The sequence below is a fragment of the Phanerochaete carnosa genome (assembly GCF_000300595.1).
Source record: "Phanerochaete carnosa HHB-10118-sp unplaced genomic scaffold PHACAscaffold_5, whole genome shotgun sequence".
NCBI lineage: Eukaryota > Fungi > Basidiomycota > Agaricomycetes > Polyporales > Phanerochaetaceae > Phanerochaete > Phanerochaete carnosa.
In genome coordinates, this window is record NW_006767632.1 from 1,833,530 (window position 1) to 1,860,612 (window position 27,083).

The window sequence follows — 27,083 nt, forward strand, 5'->3', positions numbered from 1 at the left end:
TGTGGACTGGCATGGCAAAGTACTGCGATCACAATCGGCGTCTGTTTAGATCTTCAGCGGGATTTATAAGCGCCCATCGGCTTTTGTCTGTTTGCTTTCACCTACGCCGCTGTCGAGCGCGACGGCATCCAACGATTGAATGCGGTCGCTACTAATATTGCGCAGGACGCGGTCACTAATCAGGCATCCGTCTATCACTCACCGTGCACTACTCTCGTCAACGCGCGTTGCTCGATATCCACGCAAAGAACCTGCCCGTGCTGCTGCTCCCCGACTCTCAAAACGCTCATCGTCTACTACTACTTCCGCCCTCAATGAAACCGACTCGGAGGCCCCGGAAGAGGCACCCCAGCTTCTCGCCTCAGGTACTCCGTCAGATGTTGAACCCCCTTCCGAAGATGTAGAGAGGCCAAAACGACGAAGAGCGGCTTCGGTGAAAGAGCCCGAACCCTCACCACCTCCCCACGGTCTGCCCAATGAACTCGACATCTTGTGGCTGCCGCAAGACGTACCTGTTCCCGAAGTGCCCGTTGATGGGGCCACGTCCATCCCGAATACTGCGCTGCCTCCTCCAGAGCTCTTGAACGAGGTGCTCACTAACTTATACATTACGTTACATCCTCAAACTCAACACCGAGCTGCTTATACATCACCAGCAGGGCCGCCGGTTGAGCCTACTCTCGCTCTCTACTGCCCCATAGAAGGGGGCGACTACATAATAGATACCACCGTTCGGGAGCTCGCCCGACAGGCCGGTGCTGAGGTGGTGGTCTTGGACGCCGTCCATCTCGCAGCAGGAGAATGTGGTCATTTCGGGAAAGGTGTGCTGTTAAACCCTTCTGCATCTGCGATATAAATAACGCCATCAAAAGCTGCGTCGGTGCTGCAACTGCCCAGCAATCCTCTGCATGTATCTTCCGCTTCCTCTGGCCGACCATCTAGCTCGATAATGGAAGAGGAAGATGAGGACGAAGATGACTCGTATCGGCCTTCCTCACTCACGCTTCATGTTCTCGCTCCGGCATCGTCACGGCCAGGTCGTTCGTTGGTGGCCACCCCTCGCAAGGCCCCCAGTTCCATGCCGAAGGTGAAAGGATTCTTCGACGAACTCATCAATGTCCTAGCTCCAGCCTCTGAAGAGTCGGTAGAATCGAACGTTCGCCCTCCTCGCATCATCTACGTTCGTGATTTTTCTACTCTGGCTGCCACATCGTCATCGTGGTATCCAGCCCTGCTTAACGCAGTTCGTGCGCGAAGGCAAGGACCACTACCTCGACAATCCTCTCCTGTGTTCAGCCCTACTACTATCGTATTTGGTATCACGCCGCCTATGATTCCCAACGCGGGCTCACCCAACAATTCGGGCTCTGGTCCTTCGCCTGGATTGTTAAGCTATCTCATGAGCCGACAGAACATCTCAGTTACCGCTTCATCATCTAGACCTACCAAATCCGAATTCAGTGAAGACGAAGCATCGGAGAAGGCAAGAGAACGACGCCTGAAGGAACGTCTACGGAGATGGGAGCGGGGTGACCCGACTTTGTTGGAGGAACTTCCGCTGCTTACGACAACTACCGAAGGTGAAGAAAATCCTGGACGTGGATCGGGAGTTGTGATTATGGGCGGGGACCAAGACGGCACGCCTGGTCTACCTTCCGCTCTGGTACAAGCTCTAGGTGCACGTATGAGTGGTCGCAGTAGCGCACCAGACGGAGAGAAGACGACAAAATTCTACCGCACCTCATTCATTGTCCCTGAGGTCCGCTCACTTCTCATGGAGAGAGCTTGTCGCGTAGACAGGCGTCGGGAGATCAACGAGCTTACGATACGTATGGCCGTCGCAACAGTAGGCGGTACGTTACCGCCGATGCACCCCAGGCCCGATGAACCGCGAGAGGAAGGGGGAAGCGCCGGGGTTGAGCCTGCTGCTCGGCGGATGTGGGAAGAATGGAGTCGGGAGATTGAAGTGTGGTCCAGCGTGAGGAAGATCGCTGACCGCGCCGTTGGCAAGGCAATCGCGGAGAGGGCGAAGAAATCATCTCTGTCTGCGAAGGCTAGTCTCCAGCCCTTGCCCGTTGAGTGGAATGCTGTTCACGAAGCGTGGACTGCGCACAAAGCCATACGTGACTTGAGGAAAGCATGGGTCCAACATTCAAGTCCGAAGGTACAAACGGACCAGGAGAAGAAAGGCGAGCAAGAGAAAGAGGAACCAGTGGATGAGGTTATCGAACGGTTAAAGCGGGATCCAGACCTTGACCAACATGAGCAGAGATTACTGGGATGCATTGTCGATACTGGTGGGTATATTTGTCGCTTCGCAAGGATAATGACTAATTTTTCTCTTTCCAGCATCGATCTCAACAACCTTTGCTCACGTTCATCTACCAGCGAAAACTATCGACTCTGTACGGACAATAGTCTCGTTGCCTCTTCTGCATCCTTCTGCCTTCCAACACGGTATCCTCAAAGAGCATGCTATGACAGGATGCCTACTCTTCGGTCCGCCGGGTACGGGCAAGACCCTCGTTGTGCGTGCCTTGGCGAAGGAGGCAGGCTGTCGCATGATTACTGTCTCGCCTTCTGATGTTACGGACATGGTGCGCCAGGTGCCCTCGTATAACTTCATCTGGTGTTCTAATCATACACTTGTTCACAGTACGTCGGAGAGGGCGAGAAGCTTGTCAAGTCCGTTTTTTCCCTAGCACGGCGATTGTCGCCGTGTGTAGTGTTCATCGACGAAATCGACGCACTGTTCGGTGCACGTTCATCTGCGCGCGAGTCGGGCGGAGCCATCGCACATCGAGGTGTGCTCACGGAGTTCATGCAGGAGATGGATGGTCTCAGGTCAAGTAAAGATGACAGCATCATTGTCATTGGCGCAACCAACCGGCCATTTGATCTCGACGATGCCGTCCTCCGGCGGCTTCCTCGGAGACTGCTTGTAGACCTCCCAGGAGAAAAAGAGCGAGAGGGTTCGTTACGTTACTGCCTTACGTCCATCTACATGCTCATCTCTTCCCGCAGAGATCTTGAAGATCCTTCTGCGAGATGAGAAATTCGCGGTAGATGTCGATCTGAAGCAGTTGGCTAGGAAAACTGAGACTTTCTCTGGCTCGGATCTCAAGCGTATGTTTTTCTCCACTCCCTTTGTAAGCGTGGCTGACCGATGGTATTTCTTAGACCTCTGCGTGTCGGCCGCATTGGACGCAGTGAAAGAGCGGGTCGAAGTGCCATGGCGACAGGCCAAGCCGGCGGCCGAAACTGCAGCTGTGTCCACAGCTGAAGAGGCTGAGACTACTTTTTCTGTCAATCGGGCCGAGTCATCAGTAACTACCATTGCTGGAGCTGAATCTCAATCGAGCTCGACTGTTCCCGAAAGTATCCCAGAAACCTTTGGTAGCTCGGATGCCGCTGCTGCTACTGCTCCTTCAACTACTGAGCCCCCTGAGGCAACACTCCCGTCCGCCGACGCTTCCTCAGCCCTTAGCGCAGAGTCATCGGAAACGAACCCAGAGTCGAAGCCGGAACAACTTCCAACACCACCAAGGATGCTGCACTGGCATAATTTCGCGACCGCCCTGAGGGAGATTACCCCATCATCTTCGGAAGCACTCGGCTCGCTCGCAGATCTACGCAAGTGGAACGAAGAGTTCGGCGAGGGCAGGAAGGACAAGAGACACAAGTCGGTGTGGGGCAAAGGCAAGTTTGGTTTTATTCCCAAGCCTGTCGGTGGCGAGGGAGAAGGCAAAGTCGCGAACCTCAGTGCAGACGGGAGGAAGACTGGCGGGGCTAGAGACGATGCGGGTGCACAATAGTGTAGCCGTTAGTGCCAGTTAATTCTATACTGTTCAGACATCTATACTGCTTTAGACTCGAGCATTTGTGATCTCAGCTTATATGATATTGTAAGATAGATAACTACACCGACGGGCAACAAGAAAAGGAGAAAAAGAATGTATCACTACCTGCTCTTGCGCTTCCTCTGCGTCTTCGGTGGCGGAGTCTTCTCTTTCTGCCCGTTTGCGTCCATCTCTTCCTCGTCATCGCTTTCAACGACCCTCTTCTTTCCCTTCTTTTCTTTCTTTTCTTTCTCCTTTTTTACAATCGGCCCCTGACTTGGCTCGTCCTCCTGCTCCTGCTCCTGCTCCTGCTCCTGCTCCTGCTCCTGCTCCTGCTCCTGCTCCTGCTCCTGCTCCTGCTCCTGCTCCTGCTCCTGCTCCTGCTCCTGCTCCTCCTCGTCTTCTTCCTCGTCTTCCTCCTCCTCGTCTGCGCTTCGACGCACCCTGCGCCCGCGGTTCTCCTGGCCGTCACGAAAAGCACGCTCGCCGACTTTGCCCATCGCGCTTGCGTCATCGGCGGGGCCCCAGCTATTCCCACACACGGGGCAGCTTGAGTGCACCTTGCGGTAGTTGGTGTAGCAGTGTTTGTGAAGCCGTATCTTGCACGCTTGAATCGGGCAGGCATAGCCCGAAGTGACCATCTGCACGTGCGTTCAGGGAGGGGTAAGATGAGGGAAATTTTAGTGTACACACCTCCATGCAGATCGTGCATTCAAGCACCTCCTCAGGGTATGTCGAACGTAGGTATGGCTGCAACTCAAGGATGGCGCGTGTTGAGAGAGAATAACGTCCTTTTCTGGGGTATACATCATCAGTGGATGGGTAAGTAAATGTGAGTGACAGAAGGGATACCCACTTGCTCTTGACCAACCAACCACGGGCGACAAAACTTCCCAGGACATGCTCAGCTTGGGTTTTAGTCATCGTCGCCTTCAGATGGCTCACTTCTCGAAGTGCGGCAAGAGAGGAGACGCAGTAAGACTCATTCGGAGCAAGCATTACTTGCTCGAGCTGTTGCAAGCAGTGAGTCGAAGCTCTGCGAGCATGAGGGATAAAGGGTGACTTACGATGGCCTTGAAATACATGATCTCTGCTGGGGTGTACTCTGTCGCTAGTTGTGCTATCTCGTCACCCTTTCGATTGACCTGCAAGAAAACGCTCTAGCATCGACAATGACATGAAATACCACCGCGCACAATAGCATACATGTCCTTCCCTGTCGCTTCGTCGAGGATGTGGGCAAACTCAAGGTCTAGAGGGTTCAGAGCAGAGTTAATCTTCGTGACCCACGCGTCCCATGACGCCCTATCCTCGCCATATTCTATTTCAAGAGTTTCATCAACAGCTATAGTATCCTGTCAGCCTTGGAAGGCACGATTGGAGCACAGACGAAAACAGTACCTTTGACTGCCTCAGCGCACTTGTACCATATCTGAGCGGCCAGTTTCTGAGAGAGTATCCTCCTCGAAAGAATCGCTTGAAGATAGAGTCGTTGAACATCGTTTGAAGATACCATTATGATTCGTGAATCTGAGCGAAGTCGTGGTTTGGAGCAGGAATCATTTCACGCGTCGCGTCGCGCACACTTAAAAGCGCCAGCGCGTAGTATTATTTCCGCATTATTCCGCTAAATATCAGAAAACGGTGGCTAGTCGTCCGTGTGCTAGGCATAGAGCAGAAAGTCGGAAGGTATTGTTGGCGTCGTGAACAAGTATGTATCTCCTTTCCTATTGTTAAATCTTCGGCACCCGCAGCGTCTTGCTCACCATCGCTGCGGCCCAGCACCCGAAGACAATACTGACCAGGTGTAAGTCACCATCTCCTCCAGACTTTCCCCACAGAGTCACGGTACCTCCTGGGATACCCTGCTTGCCCTCGATCCAGCCATGCTTAGTCCAATACATCAACACTGAGACGAGACCAAGTGAGGATGGGATGGGGAGACCCTCGAAATACCGCGTCTTCCCTTTTGCATCTTTCGGCACGAGCGCAACTGTGGCATTGAAGCGTGCTAACCGCGCAAGGCCGCAGCAAATGAAGCCCGTAAGGATGATAGTGTCCAGATACGTTCGGAGGCCGACTGCGAAAGCGAGTAGTGCAGGCGCAACACCAAAGGAGATCTAGAAGTAGTTTAGGATCTAGTAGTGAGATGTTGAGATGTGACGTACGAGGTCGGCAAGACTATCCAACTCCTGTCCAAGCATGCTGCTCTCTTTTCTCCAGCGTGCAATCTTGCCGTCCATGAAGTCGAACATGAGGCCGGCGACGGGAAAGACCAAGGCAAACCACAGGTAATCTTCGTCTTTCGATAGCAGGTACTTGGCCGACATGAAAATGGACAGCGAGCCGCAAACACCATTCATAATAGTGACCAAGTCTGCTAGTCGGAAATTCCTGGAAAGACGTAGATGTGAGCTCCAGCAGAGGGCTACTCGTCAGAAAGGGGGCGCACCGGACCAGCGAGAAATGGCCTTCAGTGTCCCTGTACTGCTGGAGAGCAGCCATTTTGCCCGTGTCGACGATATCCCCGCCGGCTGGAGAGTGGCCATTTTCACCATTTTGCGTTGTCTTGCGTTGGCTCATTATTAGAAGTGAGAGTTGTTCGTCAAGTCGTGAACAGTCGTCCCCAAAACTGTACGTGGAGTTGACCTGCCACAGCAATCACAGGCACGCGACTCTAGCCTTGACGCATCGTGCCCTCGGGTTAGGGTCTCGCGCAGCTCCGCGGTTGACTGACGCCCTAAGAGACGCCCGATCGCCTAAATCGCTACGTTCTTCACGTGCAAGATGAGATCAAGGGTGCTGAAAGTCGCTGTGACTTATATACACGTAAATTTTTGTCGCTTGAACAGTGTAAAATCCCCTCCGAACGTATCTGCCTCAAAATATACTTAGCTGTAGCCTAAACTCGGCACCTCATATTTGGTTTAATAGTTACACTTCGCGGCACACGCATCGACAGCAGGAGTACGATCCTTCAGTCACGCAGTCACGAGTAATGGGGCGCGTGATGTCACGTTGTTCTACTGTGACAGACGCGTCTACGTTCAACCTGAGGAGTGCTCCCAATTACGGACTTCACACGCTACATAGTTGCCCTTCTGCACTTTCTAGGTTGAGCTCGAGCGTAAGATGTTCAGCATTAGGAAGAAGTTCGTAGCAGAGGTCGAAAAACACTCAACACTCAAGTACCCCCACCGTCTCAACTTGTACGTCGTCCGTCGCGTCCTGCTCCTGCTCCTTTAACTTTCATCTTCCTAGCTATGATCAACCCCCACTTGGGGAAGTTACTATTGAAGAATTTGAGACGTGTGCTTTGGACCGGCTGCGCATTCTCGCCGAGATCGAATCGTCGTTTGCACGGAATCGGCCATGGGAGGAACTCAAGAGGTTTACCCTCGAGCAGTGCTCCAAGTATCTCCGCCTAGACGCATCGTCTGCACACAAGCAAGACACAGAGGCACAGAGGAGGAAAGACCACCTCGGACACTTTGTGCTGAGGTTGGCATTCTGTCGTTCGTGAGTATGCCAGACTGGTGATTGTCCCTGTTGGCCTTCACGCCGAGCTGCGAACAGGGAAGAACTTCGGCGGCGCTTTGTGAAAGCGGAAACAACACTATTTAGGATTCGGTACGAGGAGGATGACCGGCAAGAGAGAGAAGAGTTCCTGCAATCGCGTAAATTCGGCTGGGAATCCGTTCGTGCCTGAGACTCACCTCCCGATGACAATTAACATCTTTCGCAGGTAGAGCCAGAGGAGGTGAAACAGTATGCTAGCCAGCTGAAGGCAGCAGCCTCGACATACTTGCCGCCGAAAGAGTTTGAACCAAATCTCGAAGCAGACAAGTACTACAAGGTAGGCAAACTCGAGGTTTTGAATGAACGTCGTATTGACATGGGCTGCAAGGTGCCGTGGACGCGCGTTCCAGACTTGGTTGAAAGACGGAAGGTTTTCTTGAAGGGTGGAAAGGCATACGTGCCTTCCAAAGAGCAGTCGAGTATCGTCTTCGAGGAGTTCCAGCGTAGCTTGGAGAAGGCGCTGCTGGTGCGCCGCCTCTCTACGCCTTGATAAGTATGAGGCTCATGCGCGTCGCAGGTGACACTCAAACACCTGCCTCGTCTGGACGAAGATACTCGCATCTTTCCCTTGCTTGACAACCTCTCACAGGGCTTCCTTGCCGGCGTATCATCCGAATGGTCGTCCACGACCTCTTCGGCGACTGGAGACGAGATCACCGCTGACATGGTCGATGAGCTCTCACGGAGACATTTCCCGATGTGCATGCGCCACCTGCATGACACGTTGAAGCGCGACAAACATTTGAAGCACTTCGGGCGACTGCAATATGGGCTATTCTTAAAGGTCAGAGTCCGCTGTGAATCGGCAGCGCGTGATAATTGACATGGCGAGTTTCCCGAAGGTTCTCGGTCTGTCAATCGAGGAGGCATTGGCGTTCTGGCGACGCTCATTCAGTGGCATGACGGACGATAAATTCAATAAGGAGTACAAGTATAATATCCGCCACTCCTACGGTCTCGAGGGAAAGCGCGCAAACTATCCCGCGAAGAGGCAAGATCCAGCCTACTGTTTTGGCATGGCTCATTACCTGACGATGCATATTTCTGTAGCTGTCAGCAGATCCTCCTGAGCGATCAGCCTGGCCCACAAGACTCGCACGGCTGCCCGTACCGCCACTTCTCATTGGACAACCTGCAAACAGCCCTTCTGTCCATGTACTCAAGCCAGGGTCTGACTGTCTCGGATCTCCCTGAGGTTGTGAGCACTGTGAAGTCCGGGCATTATCACGTCGCGTGTACGAGGGTATTCGAGATCACGCACACTGCACAAGGGCTGAAGAAAGGTGAAGGCGTTGATGACGGCGAAAGCGTCACGCATCCGAACCAGTATGCTTCCCGTAGTCGAGAGCTCGAAAAGAAGGTGAAGGAAGAGATGGATGTTGATGTGACCGTGACTTGAGCAGTCAGAGTCTTCCGTTGGCTGTCTATTGCATTTTGTTGTGCTATTGCAATTTAAATTATTGCACTGTTGCTCTGCCACTTTATATGTATCACTCTGTTCTGCACATTCGGAACCCTCTTCATGTGCTCCACTAGGCTCCCCACCAATATCAAAGGGCAGAAGCCATCAGCTTTGTGGCACTAAATCTAATAGGCGCCTCACTTTGAATAATTTTTTTTTGGCTTCATCTGCGGAAGCCGTCCTGCATGAGCTTATTCACTAGGGAGTTGCAGATAATAAAAAGGCTAGGAGCAGGCGGTCAGTATTAAATAGTGACGGATCTGTCAGGAAGAAGTAAGTAGGAGCGTGCATCCCCGTTTGGTCTCTGACCCACTGGAGGCAGAGCAAATAGCAATAGTCAAAGCTGTTGTACATGGCATAAGTACATGGCAGGCATTCCATCTGACACTGTTCATGAGAGGTCAGACATGGTGTGGGCGGAGTGCAGCAATAGAATTTCATCCACTGCAGATGTAGGATGCAAGTGCATGCCTTCCAGTCTGACACCTCTCGGTCTGTGTGCATTTTCTCCGCTGCACAGCGGGTTCTGGGCCCTTGGAGGGTTTATGACACTTTCTTACACCTCCAGTCCGGGCCTCACTGTAAATAATGTAATTTACAGTATTTTACCTACTTATTTACTTACATGTAATTTACACCGACCTTTCTGACACAACACTAGACCGCACCGCTGTCCGCGTTCGTCTACGGTCGGCAAGTAAGAGCGAAGAATGCAAGCGAGGGCGCATGTCTATACAACCGTATGCTACTCGACGTCTATTGTCCAATATGGTTGTGCAGGTGTATGAACAAGCCCTCGGGCCCAATCAGTTTCGTGCCGTTCATCAGCACGTTATGTCTTTGCAGACGCTTTTGTTGCTTCACGCCCCATCCGATCATTTGTTGTGCATCCTTCCTGGGGAAGTCAGCATCGCATACAAAGTGTTCCGTGAGCTAAACGCTACCCTCTACCATCCCAAGGCCATCAAAGCTGCCATGAAGGCTCTCGACACTTCCCGGAAGTGAGGGGAGAAGAGAGTGACGGCGGCGGTGGCAGCGGAAGATGGTGGCAAAGGCGAGGCAGGAACTTAGTTTATTGTACATAGAGATGTTACTTGCACTACAGGTGTGCCTATGGACGCAAAACAGCGCGAGTCATTGAAGATGTAGAGGCTTGGTGCCTAATCCGCATCCAAACCCGGCCGTTAGGCCGGGGCCGGAGGAAAATCCGTACTTTTTTGAGCCAGAGGGCCAAATTTTTGTGCGGATAAAAAGGTCGGGTCAGGCGAAAATCAGGATCAGGCCTCTCCGCCCAATGTCAGGGGTCCTGTAGAACGGCTGCTCCGACGTAAAGCTTAAAAGTCCAAACTGCTGCAAGCTTTAATAAAAGGCCATGATTGCTTGGGTTATCTGACTTCCCAAGTCCTGACTAACTCTTCGTGGCGTAGTCGTGCGATAGTGGAACCAGGGCTTCCGTTTGATTATTTTCGGTGGTCACAAGTATACCTTCGCGGTACTCCACTACTGGATGTTTACGGGTCAGGCACATGACGCCCAGATTCTGTGATGCATGACCTTCGACAAGCTTTCCTCGGCTTGGGCCAGTACCTTGAACACCAGCCTCATTAGAATTTAGTACCACAGCTCGAGCTGCCTTGGATGGCTTTATGGCATTAGCAGGGTGGTCACAGTCTCGCTGGTGACGATATCAAATCATCAGTAGACTATCTTCCGAGATTTTCTCAGACAGACAGATGCTGTCTGTTCTCAAGGCGAAGATTGCAGCATTGGATTGGCAACGCCGTGCACCGGGCACTGACAAAGAAGCTTCTGGGGAGTGTTTCGACAGCGCACCCATCCCGAAAAGTGCACCAAAACAATCCGCGATGTTGGCAGTGCCCTTGGAAATGGCGAGGCCTCTCATCTGGGGAGCGTCTCGTCTTTCTGACCTTTTCTTACCATTATTGACCGTAATTCACTGTAATTTACTGTAATTTACAGCGGGGTAAACGGACAGTAGCCTCCGGTAAATAATGTAAATTACAGGACTTATTTACTTACAGTAGGCCCTGGACTTTCTTACATGTTACCTACACCCCCGGGGACTTTCTGACGCAACACTAGTGCGGTCTGAATAGCCACGAGAACGATTCCCAATTGAGGCACACTTTGTATTAAATACTGCACTAAAGGCTACCAATGTTGACAAGAAAAGTGATTCAAAAGATTTTTAGACCTTGGGCATCAGCCAAATGGGGCTACCAACATGCCCCAAAAATCTGTATACGGACGGTCCTTAGGCCTTGTAGAGCGGCCGCTGGCGCGGTACGGATTATTCCTCCGGCATCCTCGGGCCCAAGCCCAGTTTTAGATGCGGATTGCCTCAGGCATGGGGGGTCCCGAGACCCCATTTTGGATGCGGATTGTCCTCAGGCCCCTTCGCCTGATGTCAGGGGTCCTCGTTCTACACTTCGGGCCAAGGGATTTATGCAAAAATAGATATTTTAAATCCAGAAACTACAAAATAAACCACATCTTGGAGATAGTCCATCAGACTGACGTCTGACCCGCTGGCGAACCCCCCATGCGCCCGAAACCGGTACGACACTGAGTGGTAAGCCAAACGTCCTCGCGACCCCGCACCCGAAGGGCGGGGCCATGTGCTCAGTATGACGGGCGGACGCGATTGTCATCGACTGAACTTGAAGGATGTGGCATGTGTAAACATGCGAGACTCGAGTTAGAAACTATAAAATAGATCCTAGCTGAGTATGTTCTGAGGAAACCAAAAGGTTGCGCAGGTTCTTTTATACCTATGAGTTTAGGGCAGGCTGCCGGAGGCGCCCCATGGTCCGTGCGTAAGGCGAGACGCGCTGGCGCCCACCCTGACGCTACGGGACGCCTAAATAGATAATAGTACATATATACAACAGACATAATATACAATCATTTCGCAATACTACAGTAAGGAAAGCGCGGGGGCAGCTAGAAGAACATAGCAAAGCCAGAGCATCTAGAGGGGTATGTCACAGTCCAAAAGCCAGCCGCGCAGCGCAACGGAAACCGCATATGCAAAGACCAGGAAGCCAGAAGTTGTGAAGAAGTCGTCAATACGTGCGGAAAGAGCCATTATTACGGATGTCGCTTGCTCGCTTTGCGGCTTATGGAGTGGTGCGTTTCAGTGTCAGTGAAGTCTTCGCTTACGTCGAACACGACCCCAGGGCGGCGGCGCCTCCACGTCCCGCGGTCCATGAGCTCAGCCTCCTCTTGGTTAATCCATACCTCCGTCGCCGCCTTCGGATCCCTCAGGGGTATCGGAGGTGAGAGCCTGCCAGCGGTGGAGCTCCTAGCGGACTCGCCCCCAATTATCGTGCTCGTCTACGAGAGAATGTCAGCTCAAGGAGTCCGTTTATACGAAGCATACGACGTACAGCCTGCGTGCCATGGTCCGCTTCGTTCGACGCTGCAGAAACCGTGCGATGTCGTTTTGTGATCAGCCGGAACGGCGTGAAGACCTTCGCATTCGGGCCTATTTGCACGGGCTGTTCAGACACGGTGCGCACCGGGCGCGAGGCTAGGACCTGAGGAGGCGGAGGAGGCGAAGAGGGCTCACGTCGCCTCATCGACCTCACAGACTCTGAATCATTACCTGCCGGAGCACGAGTCCTTGATCGCTCGCCGGACGTCCTAGGCGTGGAGGTAGGCGGGGGGTTAGGGGCGGGCTGAGGCGCGGCGCTACGACTTGGATGAGGATGAGGTGCTATGATGTTGCGCACAGAGGCAGCGACAGCGTTGATAGTCCCCTGGGAGGTTGAACGCTGCCTCGGCTTCGCCACAGGAGGGTCTGCGAGAGCGTCTGCAACTCGTGCATCCTGCTTCGGAGGAGATGACCTCGAGCGAAAAATTCCAAACAGTCCTCCCCTCTTTCGTGTACTCTCTTTCGTCGATGGCGGCTTGGCGAACTGCTGAGGGGCGGGTCGAGAGGTGGGAAATGGTGTCTGGTTACCGCCTTGGTTACTGCCTCCTTTCAACATGGATGGTGCGAGAGACGATGGGGTCATGAGGAGCTCTTGTTCGGATGGGGACGTCAGCTGTGCTTTCGCAGGAGCAGGGGTTGAAGGATGACCAGATATCGCTACGCGCCCCGCCATCACCATCTGCTGTGGGTCGGAAACAGAGCGTGAATGACCAGTCGCTGCAGGACCATTCACACGCGCGGCGCTGGGGGTAGTAGATAGTGCTGCGCCTCGAGTCGCTTGCAGAGCGTAAGCAGTCTTTGGAAGTGCCGAAGGCGGCTGCTGCTGCTGTGCTGGATAGGTTGGCGCCGGAGATGGAGCAGCTCGGGAGGGGACGCGCTTGTCAGGAAGGGGCTGAGAACGTACAGCGCTGTCGGTACCGTACATGCCGCTCCTGTACGCCGCCGCTATGGCTGACGCTGAAGGTGCTGCAGCGGGACTCGGTGGCACAGCCGCAGGCAATGTGTGGCTTCTTGGCGCATGGCCGTGGCTATCGTAGGTGGGGTTCGGTAAAACAGGCTGCGAAGCGGACCTCGTGTGATGACTGTGAGTCGGTTGTGAGTAGCTGTCGTTGGACTGGTTGGCAATGGGAGGCTGGTAGTTGAATGTTGGATTTGGAGTAGAGTATCCGGCGGGCTGTGGGCGGTATCGAGAGGTATCTGGGTATTCATGCGATGCTGGCTGTGGTCGTGATGGGTTCGTGTCGGGTCGTGATGGAGCCTGGAGATTTCCGGTACTGGTGCGGTGTGGTATATGTCTCGCAGAATGACTTGGGGACGCCTTAGCGCCAGGATAGACTACGGTCTCAGTCGACCCATTCCGAGCTTTGAGTCTCATGGACGGTGATTGCTTCGGTGTTCCACTACTCATAAGCGGTATTCCGTTCAGGGTACTTGGTGATCGCTGCGGCGGTTGCTGAAAGCTCTGCCCGGGTGAATGAGAAGCTGCACTGAAATTGCCAGATGCAGAGGTAGACACAGGAGGCTGCGCAATCTTCGGAGCCACGTTCACGGGATTGGGTACAGTATGCGTAGGGATATGTGCTTGCGGTGGCATGGGAGATGTCTTCGATTGCAGCGGAGTGGCTTGGGGCCTGGCCGACGGCTGTTGCTGATAAGCTGCGGAAGAGGCCATGGGTTGAGACGGGGCAGAGCCTGGTATCATGGACTTCGGATACGGGATAGGAATAGGCACGTCATTTTCAAACGGCGCGGGCTGCTTTTGGGATGCTGTCGTGTTGTGATTATCCGGAGGAAGCCAAACCTGTGGAACGAGTTCTCTGTTCGGATAGCCCTGAGTCGTCAGATTCGCCCCAGGCGGATACTGCGCCAGGGCAGCAGGTCCTTGTTCGGAGCGATTGGTTCCCGCATTGAGAGTGGATGACGATGCGGAGGTTAGGATGTCTTCGTTCAAGGGGAACTTGGCTGCTAGGTCCTTGACCGTAGTCGTATTCACTGTCACGGACTGCGTCTGAGGCTGATGCATTCCGGGTACGAAGATTTCTGCCGAGGCCGCATAGTGAGGAGAGTGATATATGTTGAGCTTAGCATGATGCCCCGGTGCGTTTGTGCCATCGTGGCGTATCTGGGCGTCGATGTTTTTCGTCGGAGGCGTACCATGACTGATTTTAGTTGGTAGACTTTGCTGATTGTGGGCGGGAGAAGGGCGGGTCGGCACGGTCATACTTGGAGGTGTTGCGGTTACAATAGGAGCAGTGACGCTGGACGGATATGTGGTACTAGGATGGATCCCCTCAACCCCAAGTGCAGTCTCCCTATGCACCGTAGGTTGATTGCCTGGGCCGCCCTGAGTCCCAACACTGAACGGTGTAGCGGTGCTCTGCGACTGTGCTGCGTGGGGCGCATATGCTGGATTCGACATCGGACCCGTGCCATATCCCCGAGGCATGTCGCTCTGAGAGGGACGATGACTCAAAGTGCGTGATTGCTGTTGCGACCCCAAGTCATGGTATGACAGCTGCTGTCCGGACTGTGTCGACGACTGCATTTGCACAGGCATCGGCCCAACATCCCGCGCGCGGTCTTGCCCTGGTGTAAACGGAGTCTTGCTACGCACAACTGGCGTTTCGGCATCTGCCGGCCCCTGTCCAGCACGTATGCTGACTATTTGCCGCGTATAACGTTGAGAGCCACCTACGTATGAGCCATGCTGTATGGACGACGGCATGTTTGCATTGACTTGTGGGCCCACGGAATGCTGCCGGAGAGCGGCGTACGGGTCTTGCGCCGCCTTGTATTTGCGCTGCTAGACGGTTAGGGAAGCTCGACCATATACACGCGTCAGCTTACTCGCTCATAGCCAGGACCACGTTCGTTCTCACTGCCTGAAGGTCCCGAGTAATGTGCATCACCATTGGCATCCCGAAGGGCGTGTCGTCTGTCCCTCTTTGATGGGGGAGCACAGAGTCAGATATGTCTCATGTAACTGAGTGCCTAGTCACGCACCGTAAGCCGCTCTCGGGCCTGTTCTTGTTCGCTGCTCGACACGCCCGAGTCTTGCGCGTACTGTTGGGCCAGCACTTTGTCGCGTTGAGAACGACGAGCTTTCCGTTCCTTCTCAGGTACATGCGGTGGCGCGGTTTGCATAGAGGAAATATTATCACGGCGTGGATCGTTCGTGACATGGGGGCGATTGCCAGCAGCGATAGCATATTGTGTGGATGGAAGTGCAACGTTGGAGCTTGAAGATGGCACTTGGTCGGTCTACACAGGAAGGATGTCAGAAAGAGAAGGCGTAATGCATGAACCAACTTACTGAACCCTGATGCTTGGATGCGACGAGCGCCGCGTTGGGATAGACAGTATTCACGGTGCGGGATTCGTCTCTAGCACGAGACCCATGTCTGCGGGCGCGTTCCAACTCCCTCTCTTCACGCCGCCGCTCGCGTTCCTTCTCTCTATCCCGCTCTGTCCTACGCTCTTCCCGTCTCCTCTGCTTTTCCAGCTCCTTCTCAATAGCTGCCCTCTCGCGCAATCGCTCTTCCTCTTCGTGTATCCGCTCCTGGTCTCGACGTCTATCTCTCCGGCGTTCCCGGTGTTCCCCTTGATCTTTGTTTCGATCCTTGTGGTGCATAGAAGATGACGTAGCGTCGCGTGCAGACTGGTACTGCGAGGACGCAGCGTACGCAGTTCCTGACTGAGGAACGGGGTTCGCAGTGTGGTGTCCACTACGTAGCTGTTGGGTCGCTCTGGATGGCTTGATCTGGTCAGCACCATAGATCTTCTCCTCTGACGAGCGAGGACTCTGCTTGTCCGTCTTGCGTTTTGCGTACGCATAGATGTCAGGATCGTGTGCGCGTGACCGCGAACTACTTGCTACTCCGGTGACCGTCATTGGTCCCGTCGGCACCTGAGCTTGCGGCTCCGAGGACGTGTAATAGGAGGGTCCACGCATGTAGGGTTGCTCTCTTGGGCTGGAATACTTGTTGGCTGAAGGCACTGACTCGAAGGCAAGGGGGTTCCCTGAAGTATCGGCACGTCTGGAATTACGATGCGGCTTGTCAGGCATGGCAGTACCCACTCCGTACTCGCTGGTATACCTCTGGGTCGATGCGGTGGTGTGACGGGGACGGTCAGGGTCAGACTCGTAATGTTTTCGAGGGGCGGATACATGCCGGTCTTGACTGCTCAGCATGGAGGTCGCGCAGGGATCTTCGTTGTAGTCGATTGAGAGCACAGATTGTGAGTTCTATTTGGAATATGGCGGTATGCTAGGAGTGCGAATATAAATGAGCGTAAGTAGAGGGTGACTTGAGGAGCGTGCCGACATGAGGCACTGAGCCGGAAGAGGCAGAGTCCCACCTTCACGTTTCCATCCACGCGCTCTGCCTGCGGGCGTCCGTGCCTCATTGCTCCCAACTCCCAGAGCCACGGTGCCATTCGGCCATCTTCATCTGTGAGCGTGATCCAGCTTGGTATGGGGCAAGGAGAAAGTCAAAACCGGACATGTCAATATTCACCCTCTGGTCATGATCCGTCACCTGTAGGGCTGAAACAGACTGAAACATGCGGGATTGCGTCTTGCAAACGATCTCAGCTCATATAGCGAATGCAGATCCTCGCGGGTTTCCTCTGGCCGATGCGCTGTAGTGAGACGTGGACCGGGCATCCCTTCAGGCCCTCAGGCTTTAAAACCGATCCATCCATTACAAAATATGTACATGGAACTAGCTAAACGCAATACCGAGAAAGAGGGGTGAAAATGTGAGCCGACAGTGGCAAGAGAGCAGATCGAAATGGCGTCACAAAGACTTGATGAGCTCTTGGACACTGAGGCAACGCTGGACAGGATGATGGGCAAGCCCAGCCGATCCCCTCCAAGACGGAGAAAAGCGACAGATCACGAATTGCCCAGCCTACTCTTACACGATTTTGACTCATTACCGACAGTAAGACAGCGGCAAGGCTGGTGAAAGCGAGAACACTTCCCCTGTCGAGACAATTTAAGGATCGTGTGGTTTAGACATACAAAACACGTTTAAGAACGTAGAAAAACTCAGCGTGGGAAACTTTAACATGTGTACGATCCATGTGTGGAGGCATTACGTTCCCGCTCTGAAGATTGAGAGCCGTTGTGTTTTGTCAAGAGTAAAAAAATGTTAGAACACGTCGCAGGCTCGCAGCCGAACCTGCTATATATCACGCACGTGATGTCCACGCTTGGTAATCGATTCCCACGTCCATCGCTGCCGTCAATTCACAGGCCCTGCGGAAGACTAGCACAGAAACGCACCCTGTTTGTCGACGACTCCTCTCCTCTCTTCTCGGACACTGACCTTGATCTCGGACCTCTTGTCTTGTGCATCTTAATTCAGCACTGTCTAGCTCTGGGACGTTACAACCATGGTTTGTCCCCTCCTTTCGCTCCCCATTGAGACCGCTTACCGAGGCTATGCGTCATCCCAGAGTGACATGGAAGTTATGGACGAGAAGGCCAATGGTGGCCCGCCTTTGGAGGTGGAGGAGATGGTCTCTGTTCAGGATCGTGCGTGCTACTCGTCGTATTGCATCATATGGGTACCTTACTGGGTTTTATCTTACAGACGATGCGTTCGCGGCGAAGCATATGCCAGATCTCGGGCATGAAGTGAAAGAGTTTACGGTACTTCACTGGAAACTGACGAACTGGAAGAAGCTCGAGAAGAAGATTACTAGCCCAGAGTTCGACTGTGGAGGTCACCGCTGGTGAGTCACGATATTTTCTTTCGTACCTTGCGTGCGTCGTTCTCATTACTTTCAGGCGTATTTTGCTCTTCCCATTCGGCAATTCAAATGCACCCCCAAATGACACTGTATCTGTGTACCTTGACTACGCGGATCCCAAGCGAGCACCGGAAGGGTGGCACGCGTGCGCACAATTCGCCCTCGTAATTTCGAATCCTAACGACCCAACTATCTACACCGTGAGCCGTAAGTGGCTACCTTATAGGGTATGTGTTCTCGTACTGAAACGGAGACAGACGCGCACCATCGGTTCATTGCCGAGGAGTGCGACTGGGGATTTACCCGCTTCAGCGAGCTCAGGAAGCTCTTCAGCGTCCAGGATGGACATGCTCGGCCAACTATTGAAGATGAGTCGGCAATTGTCAGCGTCTTTGTGCGTGTTCTCGAAGACCCGACGGGTGTGCTTTGGCACAACTTCGTCAAGTGCGTAATCTTGCTTCTCGTATCTCATGCCTGGCTTACCTCGGATCGACACTTAGCTACGATTCAAAGAAGGAGACCGGATACGTCGGGCTGAAGAATCAGGGCGCAACGTGTTACATGAATTCATTACTCCAGTCTCTCTTCTGCACACGCTATTTCCGGAAGGTGCGTGGACGGGCCATTGCTTGACTGCGTGGACACTAAGCGCTGTGTAGGCTGTGTACCAGATACCCACCGAAGATGACCTCCCAACGGAGAGTGTATCCCTCGCCTTACAGCGTGTATTCTATCATCTTCAGACGTCGGATCAACCAGTCGGTGAGTATATCAGCAGGTAGGTTGCATGGCTTGGTCTGATGCATCACAGGGACTACTGAGTTGACGAAATCCTTTGGCTGGAAGTCGCTGGATTCATTTCTGCAACATGATGTGCAAGAATTCAACCGTGTGTTGCAAGACAAACTCGAGACAAAGATGAAGGTGCTCTACTATTATCAGCACTTAATATGACATAAGGTATTGACCATGTCGCTTAGGGGACGAAAGCCGAAGGCGCCATTGCGAAGCTGTTCGTGGGCAAGATGAAGAGCTACATCAAATGCGTCAACGTGGATTACGAGTCGTCTCGCATTGAGGAATTCAATGGCAAGCTGTTTCTCCATGATATCAGAAATCGAGGTCTTATCATGCTTCCAGATATCCAGCTGAACGTGAAGGGCATGAAGAATCTGTACGAGTCTTTCAGGGACTACGTTGCGGTAGAAACTCTAGACGGAGATAACAAGTACATGGCGGAAGGCTACGGCCTACAGGACGCAAAGAAGGGCATAATCTTCCAAGCGTTCCCTCCTGTTCTACACCTGCAGCTCAAACGTTTCGAGTACGATATTCAGCGCGACGCGATGGTCAAGGTACGAGATTGCATTCTCGGATGCAATACCGGTATTCACATCATCTATGCAGATCAATGATCGCCACGAGTTTCCCTTCGAAATTGACCTTGACGAGTTCCTCGACGAGACAGTAGACAGATCGCAACCTTGGGTATACAAGCTCCACGGCGTCCTCGTGCACTCCGGAGACTTGCACGGCGGCCATTACTTCGCCCTCATCAAACCCGATCGCGAGACACGATGGCTGAAGTTCGATGACGATCGTGTCACGCCAGTCACTGATCGCGAAGTCCTTGAGGAGAACTACGGCGGCGAGCCTTTGAACGGGCTGGTTTCGCCAATGCAGCGGAACCAAGTTAGGGCAATGAAGCGCTTCACCAACGCATACATGTTGGTGTACGTTCGCGAAAGCATGATAGACGAAGTGCTTGCTCCCTTCAAAGAGGAGGACACGCCAGCTCACTTGAGTGCGTGCTGTTGATGAGTGAGTAGATCAATCGCTGATTGTCGGTTGTTCAGAGCGCCGCCTCGATGAGGAGCGTATGCAGATGGAGGCCAAGAAGCGTGAGCGCGAGGAGCAGCACCTATACCTCACTGCGAAGGTATACTCCTTCCTTCTGCATTAATGAACATTACTTACAACGTTGGTAGGTCATCACCGACGAGACATTCGCCCAACACGAAGGTTTCGACCTGGCGAGCTTTGATGAGCGTAGCTGGCCAGCGTCAGACTTACCTACGTTCCGCGTTCTCAAGAACGAGACTTACAGTACATTCAAGGCGCGGGTCGCACAGCACTTCAACTACCCCGAGAATCAGATACGACTATGGGTCTTAGTTAACCGCCAGAACAAGACAGTGCGCCCTGATACGCATATACCCGAGAACGAACCTGCGTTGAGTGAGTCTTGGTCTTACGCATATAGCCGCATGTGTTAATCTTCACGTAGCTGTCGAGGTTATCCGGAACAACATGGCCATCCGGCAACAGAACGATCTTAGGCTTTATCTGGATGTAATACCTGACCCTATCAAACCGGAGAGTCTCGCAGGATCTATCATGATCTTCCTGAAGCACTTCGACACCTCAAAGCAGACCCTCTATGGTGTCGGCAAGACGTATGTTCCTCGGAGTAGCAAGGTCGGCGAACTCATTCCTATCGTCAACGAACGGATGAGGTGGCAGCCGGGTACTCCGCTCAAGTTGTATGAAGTGAGGCTTGTTCTCTGATACGGTGGCTCGTGAGCTCACCGACGACTGTAGGAAATCAAACCTGGCATGATTGAGCTCATGAAGCCGAAGCTCACTTTCACCCAGAGCGAGATTCAGGATGGTGATATTATCTGCTTCCAGGTAGACATCAACGAGAAAGAGTACGTACTCTTTTCTACCTCCCCTTGTTTTATGCTCAAACGGAGCTTGCAGGATCCATGACCTCGAGAATCAGGGGCTGCACTCAAATCCCACACAATACTACGACTTCCTCCAGAATCGTGTGATGATCATCTTCCGACCGAAATTCGAGGAGGCAGATCGGGACCATCCAGAGTTCAGCTTGATCCTTAGCAAAAAGCAGAATTATGATATCGTACGCTACTCGTAACGTCCTCGACTTCTACGACACTCAGTTTTTACTTGCCACAGATGTCCCAGAGGGTTGGCGAGTACCTCAAGCACGACCCGATTAAGCTGCGATTCACGACAACACATGCGACGAACGGCTCACCGAAAACTGTTCTTAAACGCTCGCTGAACCAGAGTATATCAGAGATCATCTCGCCGGCGTACTCGAACGCACAGACAACTGTGATCCTCTACGAGAAGCTTGACGTATCAATCGTGGAACTCGAGACAAAGCGCAGCCTCAAGGTCACCTGGACGGGCAGCCATAACAAAGAGGAGTCGCAACACTCGTTCCTACTCCCGAAGACCAGTGCTGTTCATGAACTTGCTGACCATCTTGCGAAGCAAGTCAACCTTGCACCAGGCGGCACCGGCAAGATTCGGATCTTTGAGGTTTCGAGAGACGGCAAGACGCAGAAAGAGTTCACCGGTTCGGAAATGATTGGTAACATTCCGGATCCTGTCGACCTTTACGCCGAGGTATGGCTGCCTTGTCGCTGTATTTCGAGGATGCTCACCACGTCAAACCCACAGGAAATACCAATAGACGAGCTTGAGGCTGACGATGCCGACAAAGTTATCAGCGTCTTCCACTTCTCCAAAGAAGTATCAAGAACGCACGGCGTGCCCTTCCGTTTCGTGGTCAAACCTGTATGTCCATGGGATCATTACTGCACTTTGCTTGATCTAACAAATCTTTTCCCTGACAGGGCGAGCGCTTTGCTGACACCAAGAAGCGCCTGCAAGCGCGATTGGCGGTCCCTGACAAGGACTTCGCCAAGTACCGCTTCGCCTTGATTCAGGTCGCGACTTTCAAGCAGCCATCCTATATCGAGGACGGTATGTACCCATCGTTTACTACTGCGAGGGCCGAGCTAACCGCGCGGCACCACTGCAGACGACACAATATACGACCACAAGTTCGCGCCAGAAGACGTTCTGGGCTTGGATCACGTCGACAAGTCTGGTAAAACGCGGACAGGCGCGGGGGAGAAGGCCATTGTAATTAGAGGATAGGTCCGCTCCATCTTCCCTCCCTCTCGTGCTTCACACGGATACCGTCTGCTGTCGGTTTCTCTCACTTCCCCTCTTGTTCTCGTGGCACCCTGTATTCGCTATGATCATCGTACGTTACGAACAGTCCAAATGTATATCATTTCTTTCAGTGTGCGAACATATTGGCGTTGGCCAGGTCCTATGCCTGACAACTCTTCTGACAGTAGTGAACGGCGGCACTCCGGCGATATCATCCAAAGCGCATGTCGAGCTTGGAAGGGTATCAGCTTGCCTTGTCCTCAAAGATATGCACATGCTTTTCAATCCATCTTCAATAATATTCGTCTACGACTGTATTACCCAGACATCCTTTTGCCACTGAAAATACTGAACGCGTATACGAGGCGGGAATAATGCTCGAAAGTCAACCGGACGCACCAAATGTGAGCTCAAGTTATACGGAGCCCTAATGCATCCTCTGCTGAGAAATCGCCAACGGCGTACCCGTGCGGGTTCGATTTGCGTCCGAGCGGGACTCATATGTGAGGTCATGGCCTCAAAGTGCGAGCGAAGTACTACTGTCGAGCGCTTCGTGTCTGGAGCTCGCCCCGCAGGATATACACTGAGCGTCAAAAGTAAATGAACACCCACTCGACTCTCTCGTTCTCTGCGACCCCCAAGTTTCAAATATCAGAAATATTTGTGCGAGATGTATCATATATAAGAACGCTAAATTTGAAAATTTGAAAGCTTTAAGTAAACTGCAAGAATGTTATGAAAGGATGACATCTCAACTCACACTCAAGCTGGCACTTCCGACGGAAGTTTGGCCATGCTCAGCCAAAATACTGTGGCCTATGCACCCAAAAATTTGTGTAGGATGCTTCAACCCTTTCTCCTAGTAACCAGAGCTATCCATAAGGGCATGCTCCCCAGAGCTTCCAATGTGACAGACAACATCATAGGTCCCATCTCACAAGTCACTGTAAACATCTAGCGAGATGGAGGGTGATGTAAGCGGGGGAACAGGCGCAACGGTGCATGTGAAGGTTGAAATTATGTCTGTAAACATAGAATATAATCTGTAAGGGGGGTCCGACCCCCCTTCCAGATTTCGAGTCTGTAAACGCAGCTGTTCAGACCGAAACTACGGTAAGTATGATCGTCCGAGATGCCGCATCTGATTTATTCTGAAATCTAGTCTACGAAGCTCTGTAGACGGCTGTGGAAAGGCATCCAGTAAACGAACACCCACGCCACTCGAGATCAACCACTGTTGCAGCATGAGTTTCCAAGCTACTCCTAAGCTTTTATTTGTGTGCATTCTACAAGGTCTTGGCTTGTATATTTGTGGAAAACTGTAATATATTGTCTAGCAAAAGTTGTGCAATGCAGCCAGTTTCTAGAGCAACTTTTGCGTACATAATGCAGGTTTAAATGTAGAATCTGTACCACAACCTATCAGGCTCCCTGGCAGCTATTTATGATGTCTACCTTGCTCAAATAAATTTTTGAGACCCTTTCAGGTATTTCACATGAAAGATATCATGCTCTGGAAATTTGAGGAGCGGAGGTGTTACATATTCTCCCAGAAGTCCATGTGCATTCCCCACCGCTCAGATGGTTATGATATGACTTGGAATAGCACAGGGTGGAGTTGTCATCTAGTACAATCTATTAGGAAGCATATATTTGGTTGAGAGGAGGAAATTATCCGGGGAAGTGACAAACCGGAGAGCATCAGTCAAGTATATTGGATCCCGGCATTGTAAATCCCCACAATTATATTTCAAACCTTTGCAAATCTCTTGTATGCTGTCTTAAGAAGTAATAGAGTTCTTTAATTGCATCCATCTCTATGTAGAAGAATGCTCTGGTGCACACTTTGGAGGGAACATGCAAGCAGTCCACCAAGGAAGGTGTGTATGCTTTGCCTTCATCCTCTTGAGATCCTGATCACAACTCTGCTAAGCATTTGCAAGGTTTTTTTTGACTCATTGAGTGGAAAATAGGGGCCTTCAGTCCCTAGCCGAGAGTCAGCAGTGGAAGGCAATGTGAGAGGAGGAATGCTGCCAAGATCCATTATTAGCTGTGGGTGAAATTGGGGTGAACGTAGGGTATGTGGTGAGCCCATCGACACCCAACGCATGTATACCGCACAATTGGCTGGTGACAAGAGTGATGCCGCCACAACGGCGGTCTCTTGGAGAACTTCATCGGCGGCAGACTTGTCCGCGCCTTCTAACTGCTGTCATAGGGACGTTATGTTAGGGTCTATAAGCAATAGTCAGAGCGAACGTGTCCACTCGAGCGTGTCGACCCCCAGTTGCACTTTCAAACTCCGCTTACGAAACAATTATTACATTTCTTCGCTCTCAGTTGCTGTGGTTTTACAGACGGGTACCATTCGATTCTAAACTGCAGTTTACGCTCCGCACTACACTTTAGAATCTGAAAAAATTCTGTGGAAAGGCATCCACTTTTGACGCTCAGTGTATCTCATAATGCATAGGGCGCTTCTGTTCCACTTTTCGCTCAAGCACACCTGAGGGCACGCGGGACGTGCTCCAGGCGTTGGCAAGCACAAGACCGCCAGGTTCTCGGAGCATAATAGAGATCGCAATTTCCTTATAAATTTTCCAATTTTATGGATCATGAGATATTCTACTGTAGTGTGAACGGAGCTTTAAACTCGACTAGATATTTGCGTGTTCTATCTATATTACTCGTATATTATTATTACTCGTATTACTCGTATCTTTAACCAGATGGCCTGAAAATAAGAAACCGTTCACTTATCCCCTAATCGCCCGCATGGCCGCAAACAACACTTTCTTTTAGCCATTAAAACTGTGCATAGCGCCTTTGTGCCAACAAACCTGCAAGCGTGCCCCACCTAGGCACACTGTGACCCGAGAGCTCTGGTACCTGGTGAGTAGCCCCTGTCTGCCAATTGTTGCGATGAGAGTCGGGCGCCTGCACTCGCTCAGCCGAGCCTCAAGCTCAAGTTCAGTGCAAGTCCGCTCCCCTCATCTCAAGTTCTCCACCTTCGTCGTTGCAGCTCTCCTTGCATTTAAAGGTCGAACGTGTACAGGATGTCTGTAATGAGCCCAAGCAATTTCGTCACTTGTTTCACATCAGGTGGCGCGTGTAAGGCGCGACCAATTTCCACGGCAAAACTTGTAGCAGTGCTCGATCGTCACGGATATAAGTCCTACACATCTGAAATACTCCTCGTTTGCAGGTATCCATCTATAACACATCTGTGCTCTTTATAACGGTAGGTACTGTTTTGTTCTATTCAAGCCAATTGCTCACATTCGAGGCTGTCCAGGTCCTCTGCCGAGATGGAAGACTACGTTGCCAACATCGATCCTCTTGCAAATCCCTCAGCATTGAAGAGGGCCTTAGCCTCCGTGCTCCATGGCCCCGACTTCACCGGCTACCACACACTACCCCTCAACTTTGAACTTTCATTGCACCCGGCTCGCAGAGCTGGTCCTCTATCCGCGACGCTCACTCTTCCGAGCCTGGGGGTCGGGAATGATTTTCTCTGAGAATATGGGGGTCGTCGACCACGGAGAAGAATCAGAGTCGGGACGCCATTAACGTTCGACTGGGGCCGACATGAGCCCCGTCCGGAAGTGATTCGAAAGATCTTGAAGTTCCCTTACGTCGATCCGGTACATGAGGAGGAACAATTTGAGCTTGCCAGGGAGCTACGCAAACATCTTGTTCACATTGAGGCAGTACAATTCGGCTGGGGATGTCGCGATGATGTCTTCTCTGCCGAGTATGAGAGGGATTGTGAAGGCAATGGTCGCTTGGGCTTTGATGGCGATAATCGTCATTTTCGTCTCAAGATTCACGAGGAGGACCGGAACATCATCCTTGTCAGCTTGGGATATTATTCCGAGTCCCATCGCCCGGTTATCTCCTTATCTCTGAATTATGCACCGACATACGAAGAAGAGGAACTAACCGGCGTAATTTTCGACGACACTCTCGACATGTTCGACTTCAGCAAAGCAAAGACTAGCTCTGGTCCATCACGACGGCGACTGTCAACACTTGATGACGACCATGAGATCTACGCCGAATTCACATATCTCTCTGTGCGCCTCATCTGCCAGAATGAGGCGTCGGCGCGGGACTTCAGGTGGATATGCGAGCGTGCACATGTACCGGTGCATGTGGGGGCGCTCCCAATGGTGCGACGAGAACTCTTTTCACAGGCTACGGTGGATATCTACGACAGTTGGCTTTCTACGTTGCCTTGGGAAGTAGCATTTCAAGTCGACGCTCTGGCCAGAGCAAACATTCTGGATCTGCAAGAGATTATGCGCCTCCGTACACCTCTGGTACGGCTGCTGCAATGGCGTGGAGCCGCATAGACAACTGCTTTCATTCAGTACTTTGGTCAGGAGGCTTCGGATCCGTCTTGGTACAAACAAAGTTCTGGATCCGTCCATATCGACATCCTAGAAGCGCTCTTCGCACGTTGCGGGAGCAGGTTCCTTGCCCCTGTCGACCAAGTCACACAAGAAGTAGAGCTGAACCCCGCCAAATTTACGGTCCCGCGCCGGATGACGTAAGCATCTGCGGGCATTCCAAAGGTGGAAGCGAGCCAGGGAAAGGCCTGGGGACGATGTCAAGGAAGCCTCGAGCGTCGGGAGGTCACAAAAATTCGTAGACACACAAATAGAGTCGTTATTGATGTGTGACAATATTTTTGTGATTTATGTCGCGCCAGGAGGTACATTGTGACGCGACCTGCACTGAAGATATCTGCACTGAGGAGGGGAAGGCACACGGTGCGCAAGGCATTGGCTAAAAAATTAAATTTTTGTTACGTACAGGTTCTATGCTGGTTCCGTGCGCTGTGCCGCCAGGTCCGGGGGGCAAGAGGCGTGTCGAGGAGGCGTCGAGCGAGGCAGAGGCACCGGACGAGGCGGGAGGGCGGGCAAGCGCTTGGGACCGTAATTTCTCACGTTGGGACCGTAAATCTCGAGGGCAGAAGGGAACTGCG

The 27,083-nt window shown here is 52.3% G+C and overlaps 7 protein-coding genes across 7 annotated transcripts in view; 4 read left to right on the top strand and 3 right to left on the bottom strand.

Annotated features, from left to right (window-relative positions):
- The first annotated feature begins 93 nt into the window (after window positions 1-93).
- PHACADRAFT_184335 (uncharacterized protein) lies at window positions 94-4,192 on the top strand. The gene is made up of 6 exons (XM_007395810.1): window positions 94-821; window positions 873-2,297; window positions 2,350-2,597; window positions 2,657-2,972; window positions 3,025-3,126; window positions 3,181-4,192. The coding sequence occupies exons 1-6, from the start codon at window positions 140-142 to the stop codon at window positions 3,813-3,815; spliced, it is 3,408 nt and encodes a 1,135-aa protein (XP_007395872.1). The 5' UTR covers window positions 94-139; the 3' UTR covers window positions 3,816-4,192.
- A 700-nt stretch (window positions 4,193-4,892) lies between these two features.
- PHACADRAFT_256260 (uncharacterized protein) lies at window positions 4,893-5,384 on the bottom strand. Its single transcript, XM_007395811.1, has one exon. It carries the CDS (start codon window positions 5,353-5,355, stop codon window positions 5,185-5,187), a length of 171 nt encoding a protein of 56 aa, XP_007395873.1. The 5' UTR covers window positions 5,356-5,384; the 3' UTR covers window positions 4,893-5,184.
- A 62-nt stretch (window positions 5,385-5,446) lies between these two features.
- Window positions 5,447-6,435, bottom strand: PHACADRAFT_256262 (uncharacterized protein). Its single transcript, XM_007395812.1, has 3 exons — window positions 6,292-6,435; window positions 6,008-6,233; window positions 5,447-5,959 (listed from the first exon to the last, which is right to left on the bottom strand). Exons 1-3 carry the CDS (start codon window positions 6,420-6,422, stop codon window positions 5,573-5,575), a joined length of 744 nt encoding a protein of 247 aa, XP_007395874.1. The 5' UTR covers window positions 6,423-6,435; the 3' UTR covers window positions 5,447-5,572.
- A 485-nt stretch (window positions 6,436-6,920) lies between these two features.
- Window positions 6,921-8,915, top strand: PHACADRAFT_173695 (uncharacterized protein). Its single transcript, XM_007395813.1, has 8 exons — window positions 6,921-7,048; window positions 7,101-7,358; window positions 7,416-7,536; window positions 7,585-7,695; window positions 7,747-7,884; window positions 7,936-8,202; window positions 8,261-8,409; window positions 8,469-8,915. Exons 1-8 carry the CDS (start codon window positions 6,972-6,974, stop codon window positions 8,815-8,817), a joined length of 1,470 nt encoding a protein of 489 aa, XP_007395875.1. The 5' UTR covers window positions 6,921-6,971; the 3' UTR covers window positions 8,818-8,915.
- A 2,957-nt stretch (window positions 8,916-11,872) lies between these two features.
- On the bottom strand, window positions 11,873-16,750 carry PHACADRAFT_209070 (uncharacterized protein; the record flags this gene model as incomplete). Its single annotated transcript, XM_007395814.1, has 7 exons — window positions 15,651-16,750; window positions 15,341-15,598; window positions 15,185-15,280; window positions 15,033-15,137; window positions 12,291-14,978; window positions 12,064-12,237; window positions 11,873-12,019 (listed from the first exon to the last, which is right to left on the bottom strand). Exons 1-7 carry the CDS (start codon window positions 16,527-16,529, stop codon window positions 11,873-11,875), a joined length of 4,347 nt encoding a protein of 1,448 aa, XP_007395876.1. The 5' UTR covers window positions 16,530-16,750.
- Window positions 16,751-17,635: 885 nt separating this feature from the next.
- On the top strand, window positions 17,636-22,218 carry PHACADRAFT_256265 (uncharacterized protein). The gene is made up of 20 exons (XM_007395815.1): window positions 17,636-17,740; window positions 17,801-17,879; window positions 17,938-18,079; window positions 18,135-18,304; window positions 18,355-18,541; window positions 18,598-18,706; window positions 18,757-18,859; window positions 18,909-19,021; window positions 19,078-19,186; window positions 19,238-19,452; window positions 19,505-19,901; window positions 19,954-20,036; window positions 20,086-20,335; window positions 20,385-20,647; window positions 20,699-20,808; window positions 20,861-21,023; window positions 21,080-21,538; window positions 21,593-21,709; window positions 21,769-21,898; window positions 21,957-22,218. Exons 1-20 carry the CDS (start codon window positions 17,738-17,740, stop codon window positions 22,073-22,075), a joined length of 3,321 nt encoding a protein of 1,106 aa, XP_007395877.1. The 5' UTR covers window positions 17,636-17,737; the 3' UTR covers window positions 22,076-22,218.
- A 3,183-nt stretch (window positions 22,219-25,401) lies between these two features.
- The window catches only part of PHACADRAFT_161565 (uncharacterized protein), a gene marked incomplete at both ends in the record, with an annotated part of 4,807 nt that continues 3,125 nt past the window's right edge, over window positions 25,402-27,083 (top strand). The window contains 2 exons of the mRNA XM_007395816.1: window positions 25,402-25,552; window positions 25,613-26,415. Coding sequence (XP_007395878.1) covers window positions 25,402-25,552; window positions 25,613-26,415 — 954 coding nt within the window. The remainder of the gene's footprint in view (window positions 25,553-25,612; window positions 26,416-27,083) is intronic.

Bases quoted from the DNA above. Each gene is read 5' to 3' on its own strand.
- PHACADRAFT_184335 (XM_007395810.1), top strand. From the start codon at position 140: ATGCGGTCGCTACTAATATTGCGCAGGACGCGGTCACTAATCAGGCAT. The intron at 2,598-2,656 runs GTGCGCCAGGTG...ACTTGTTCACAG, and splicing joins CTTCTGATGTTACGGACATG to TACGTCGGAGAGGGCGAGAA. The intron at 3,127-3,180 runs GTATGTTTTTCT...GGTATTTCTTAG, and splicing joins CTCTGGCTCGGATCTCAAGC to ACCTCTGCGTGTCGGCCGCA.
- PHACADRAFT_256260 (XM_007395811.1), bottom strand. From the start codon at position 5,355: ATGGTATCTTCAAACGATGTTCAACGACTCTATCTTCAAGCGATTCTT.
- PHACADRAFT_256262 (XM_007395812.1), bottom strand. From the start codon at position 6,422: ATGAGCCAACGCAAGACAACGCAAAATGGTGAAAATGGCCACTCTCCA. The intron at 6,234-6,291 runs GTGCGCCCCCTT...ACGTCTTTCCAG, and splicing joins GGCCATTTCTCGCTGGTCCG to GAATTTCCGACTAGCAGACT. The intron at 5,960-6,007 runs GTACGTCACATC...AACTACTTCTAG, and splicing joins TGGATAGTCTTGCCGACCTC to ATCTCCTTTGGTGTTGCGCC.
- PHACADRAFT_173695 (XM_007395813.1), top strand. From the start codon at position 6,972: ATGTTCAGCATTAGGAAGAAGTTCGTAGCAGAGGTCGAAAAACACTCA. The intron at 7,696-7,746 runs GTAGGCAAACTC...ATGGGCTGCAAG, and splicing joins AAGCAGACAAGTACTACAAG to GTGCCGTGGACGCGCGTTCC. The intron at 8,410-8,468 runs GCAAGATCCAGC...ATATTTCTGTAG, and splicing joins GCAAACTATCCCGCGAAGAG to CTGTCAGCAGATCCTCCTGA.
- PHACADRAFT_256265 (XM_007395815.1), top strand. The intron at 18,542-18,597 runs GTGCGTAATCTT...ATCGACACTTAG, and splicing joins CTTTGGCACAACTTCGTCAA to CTACGATTCAAAGAAGGAGA. The intron at 20,336-20,384 runs GTGAGTCTTGGT...ATCTTCACGTAG, and splicing joins CGAGAACGAACCTGCGTTGA to CTGTCGAGGTTATCCGGAAC.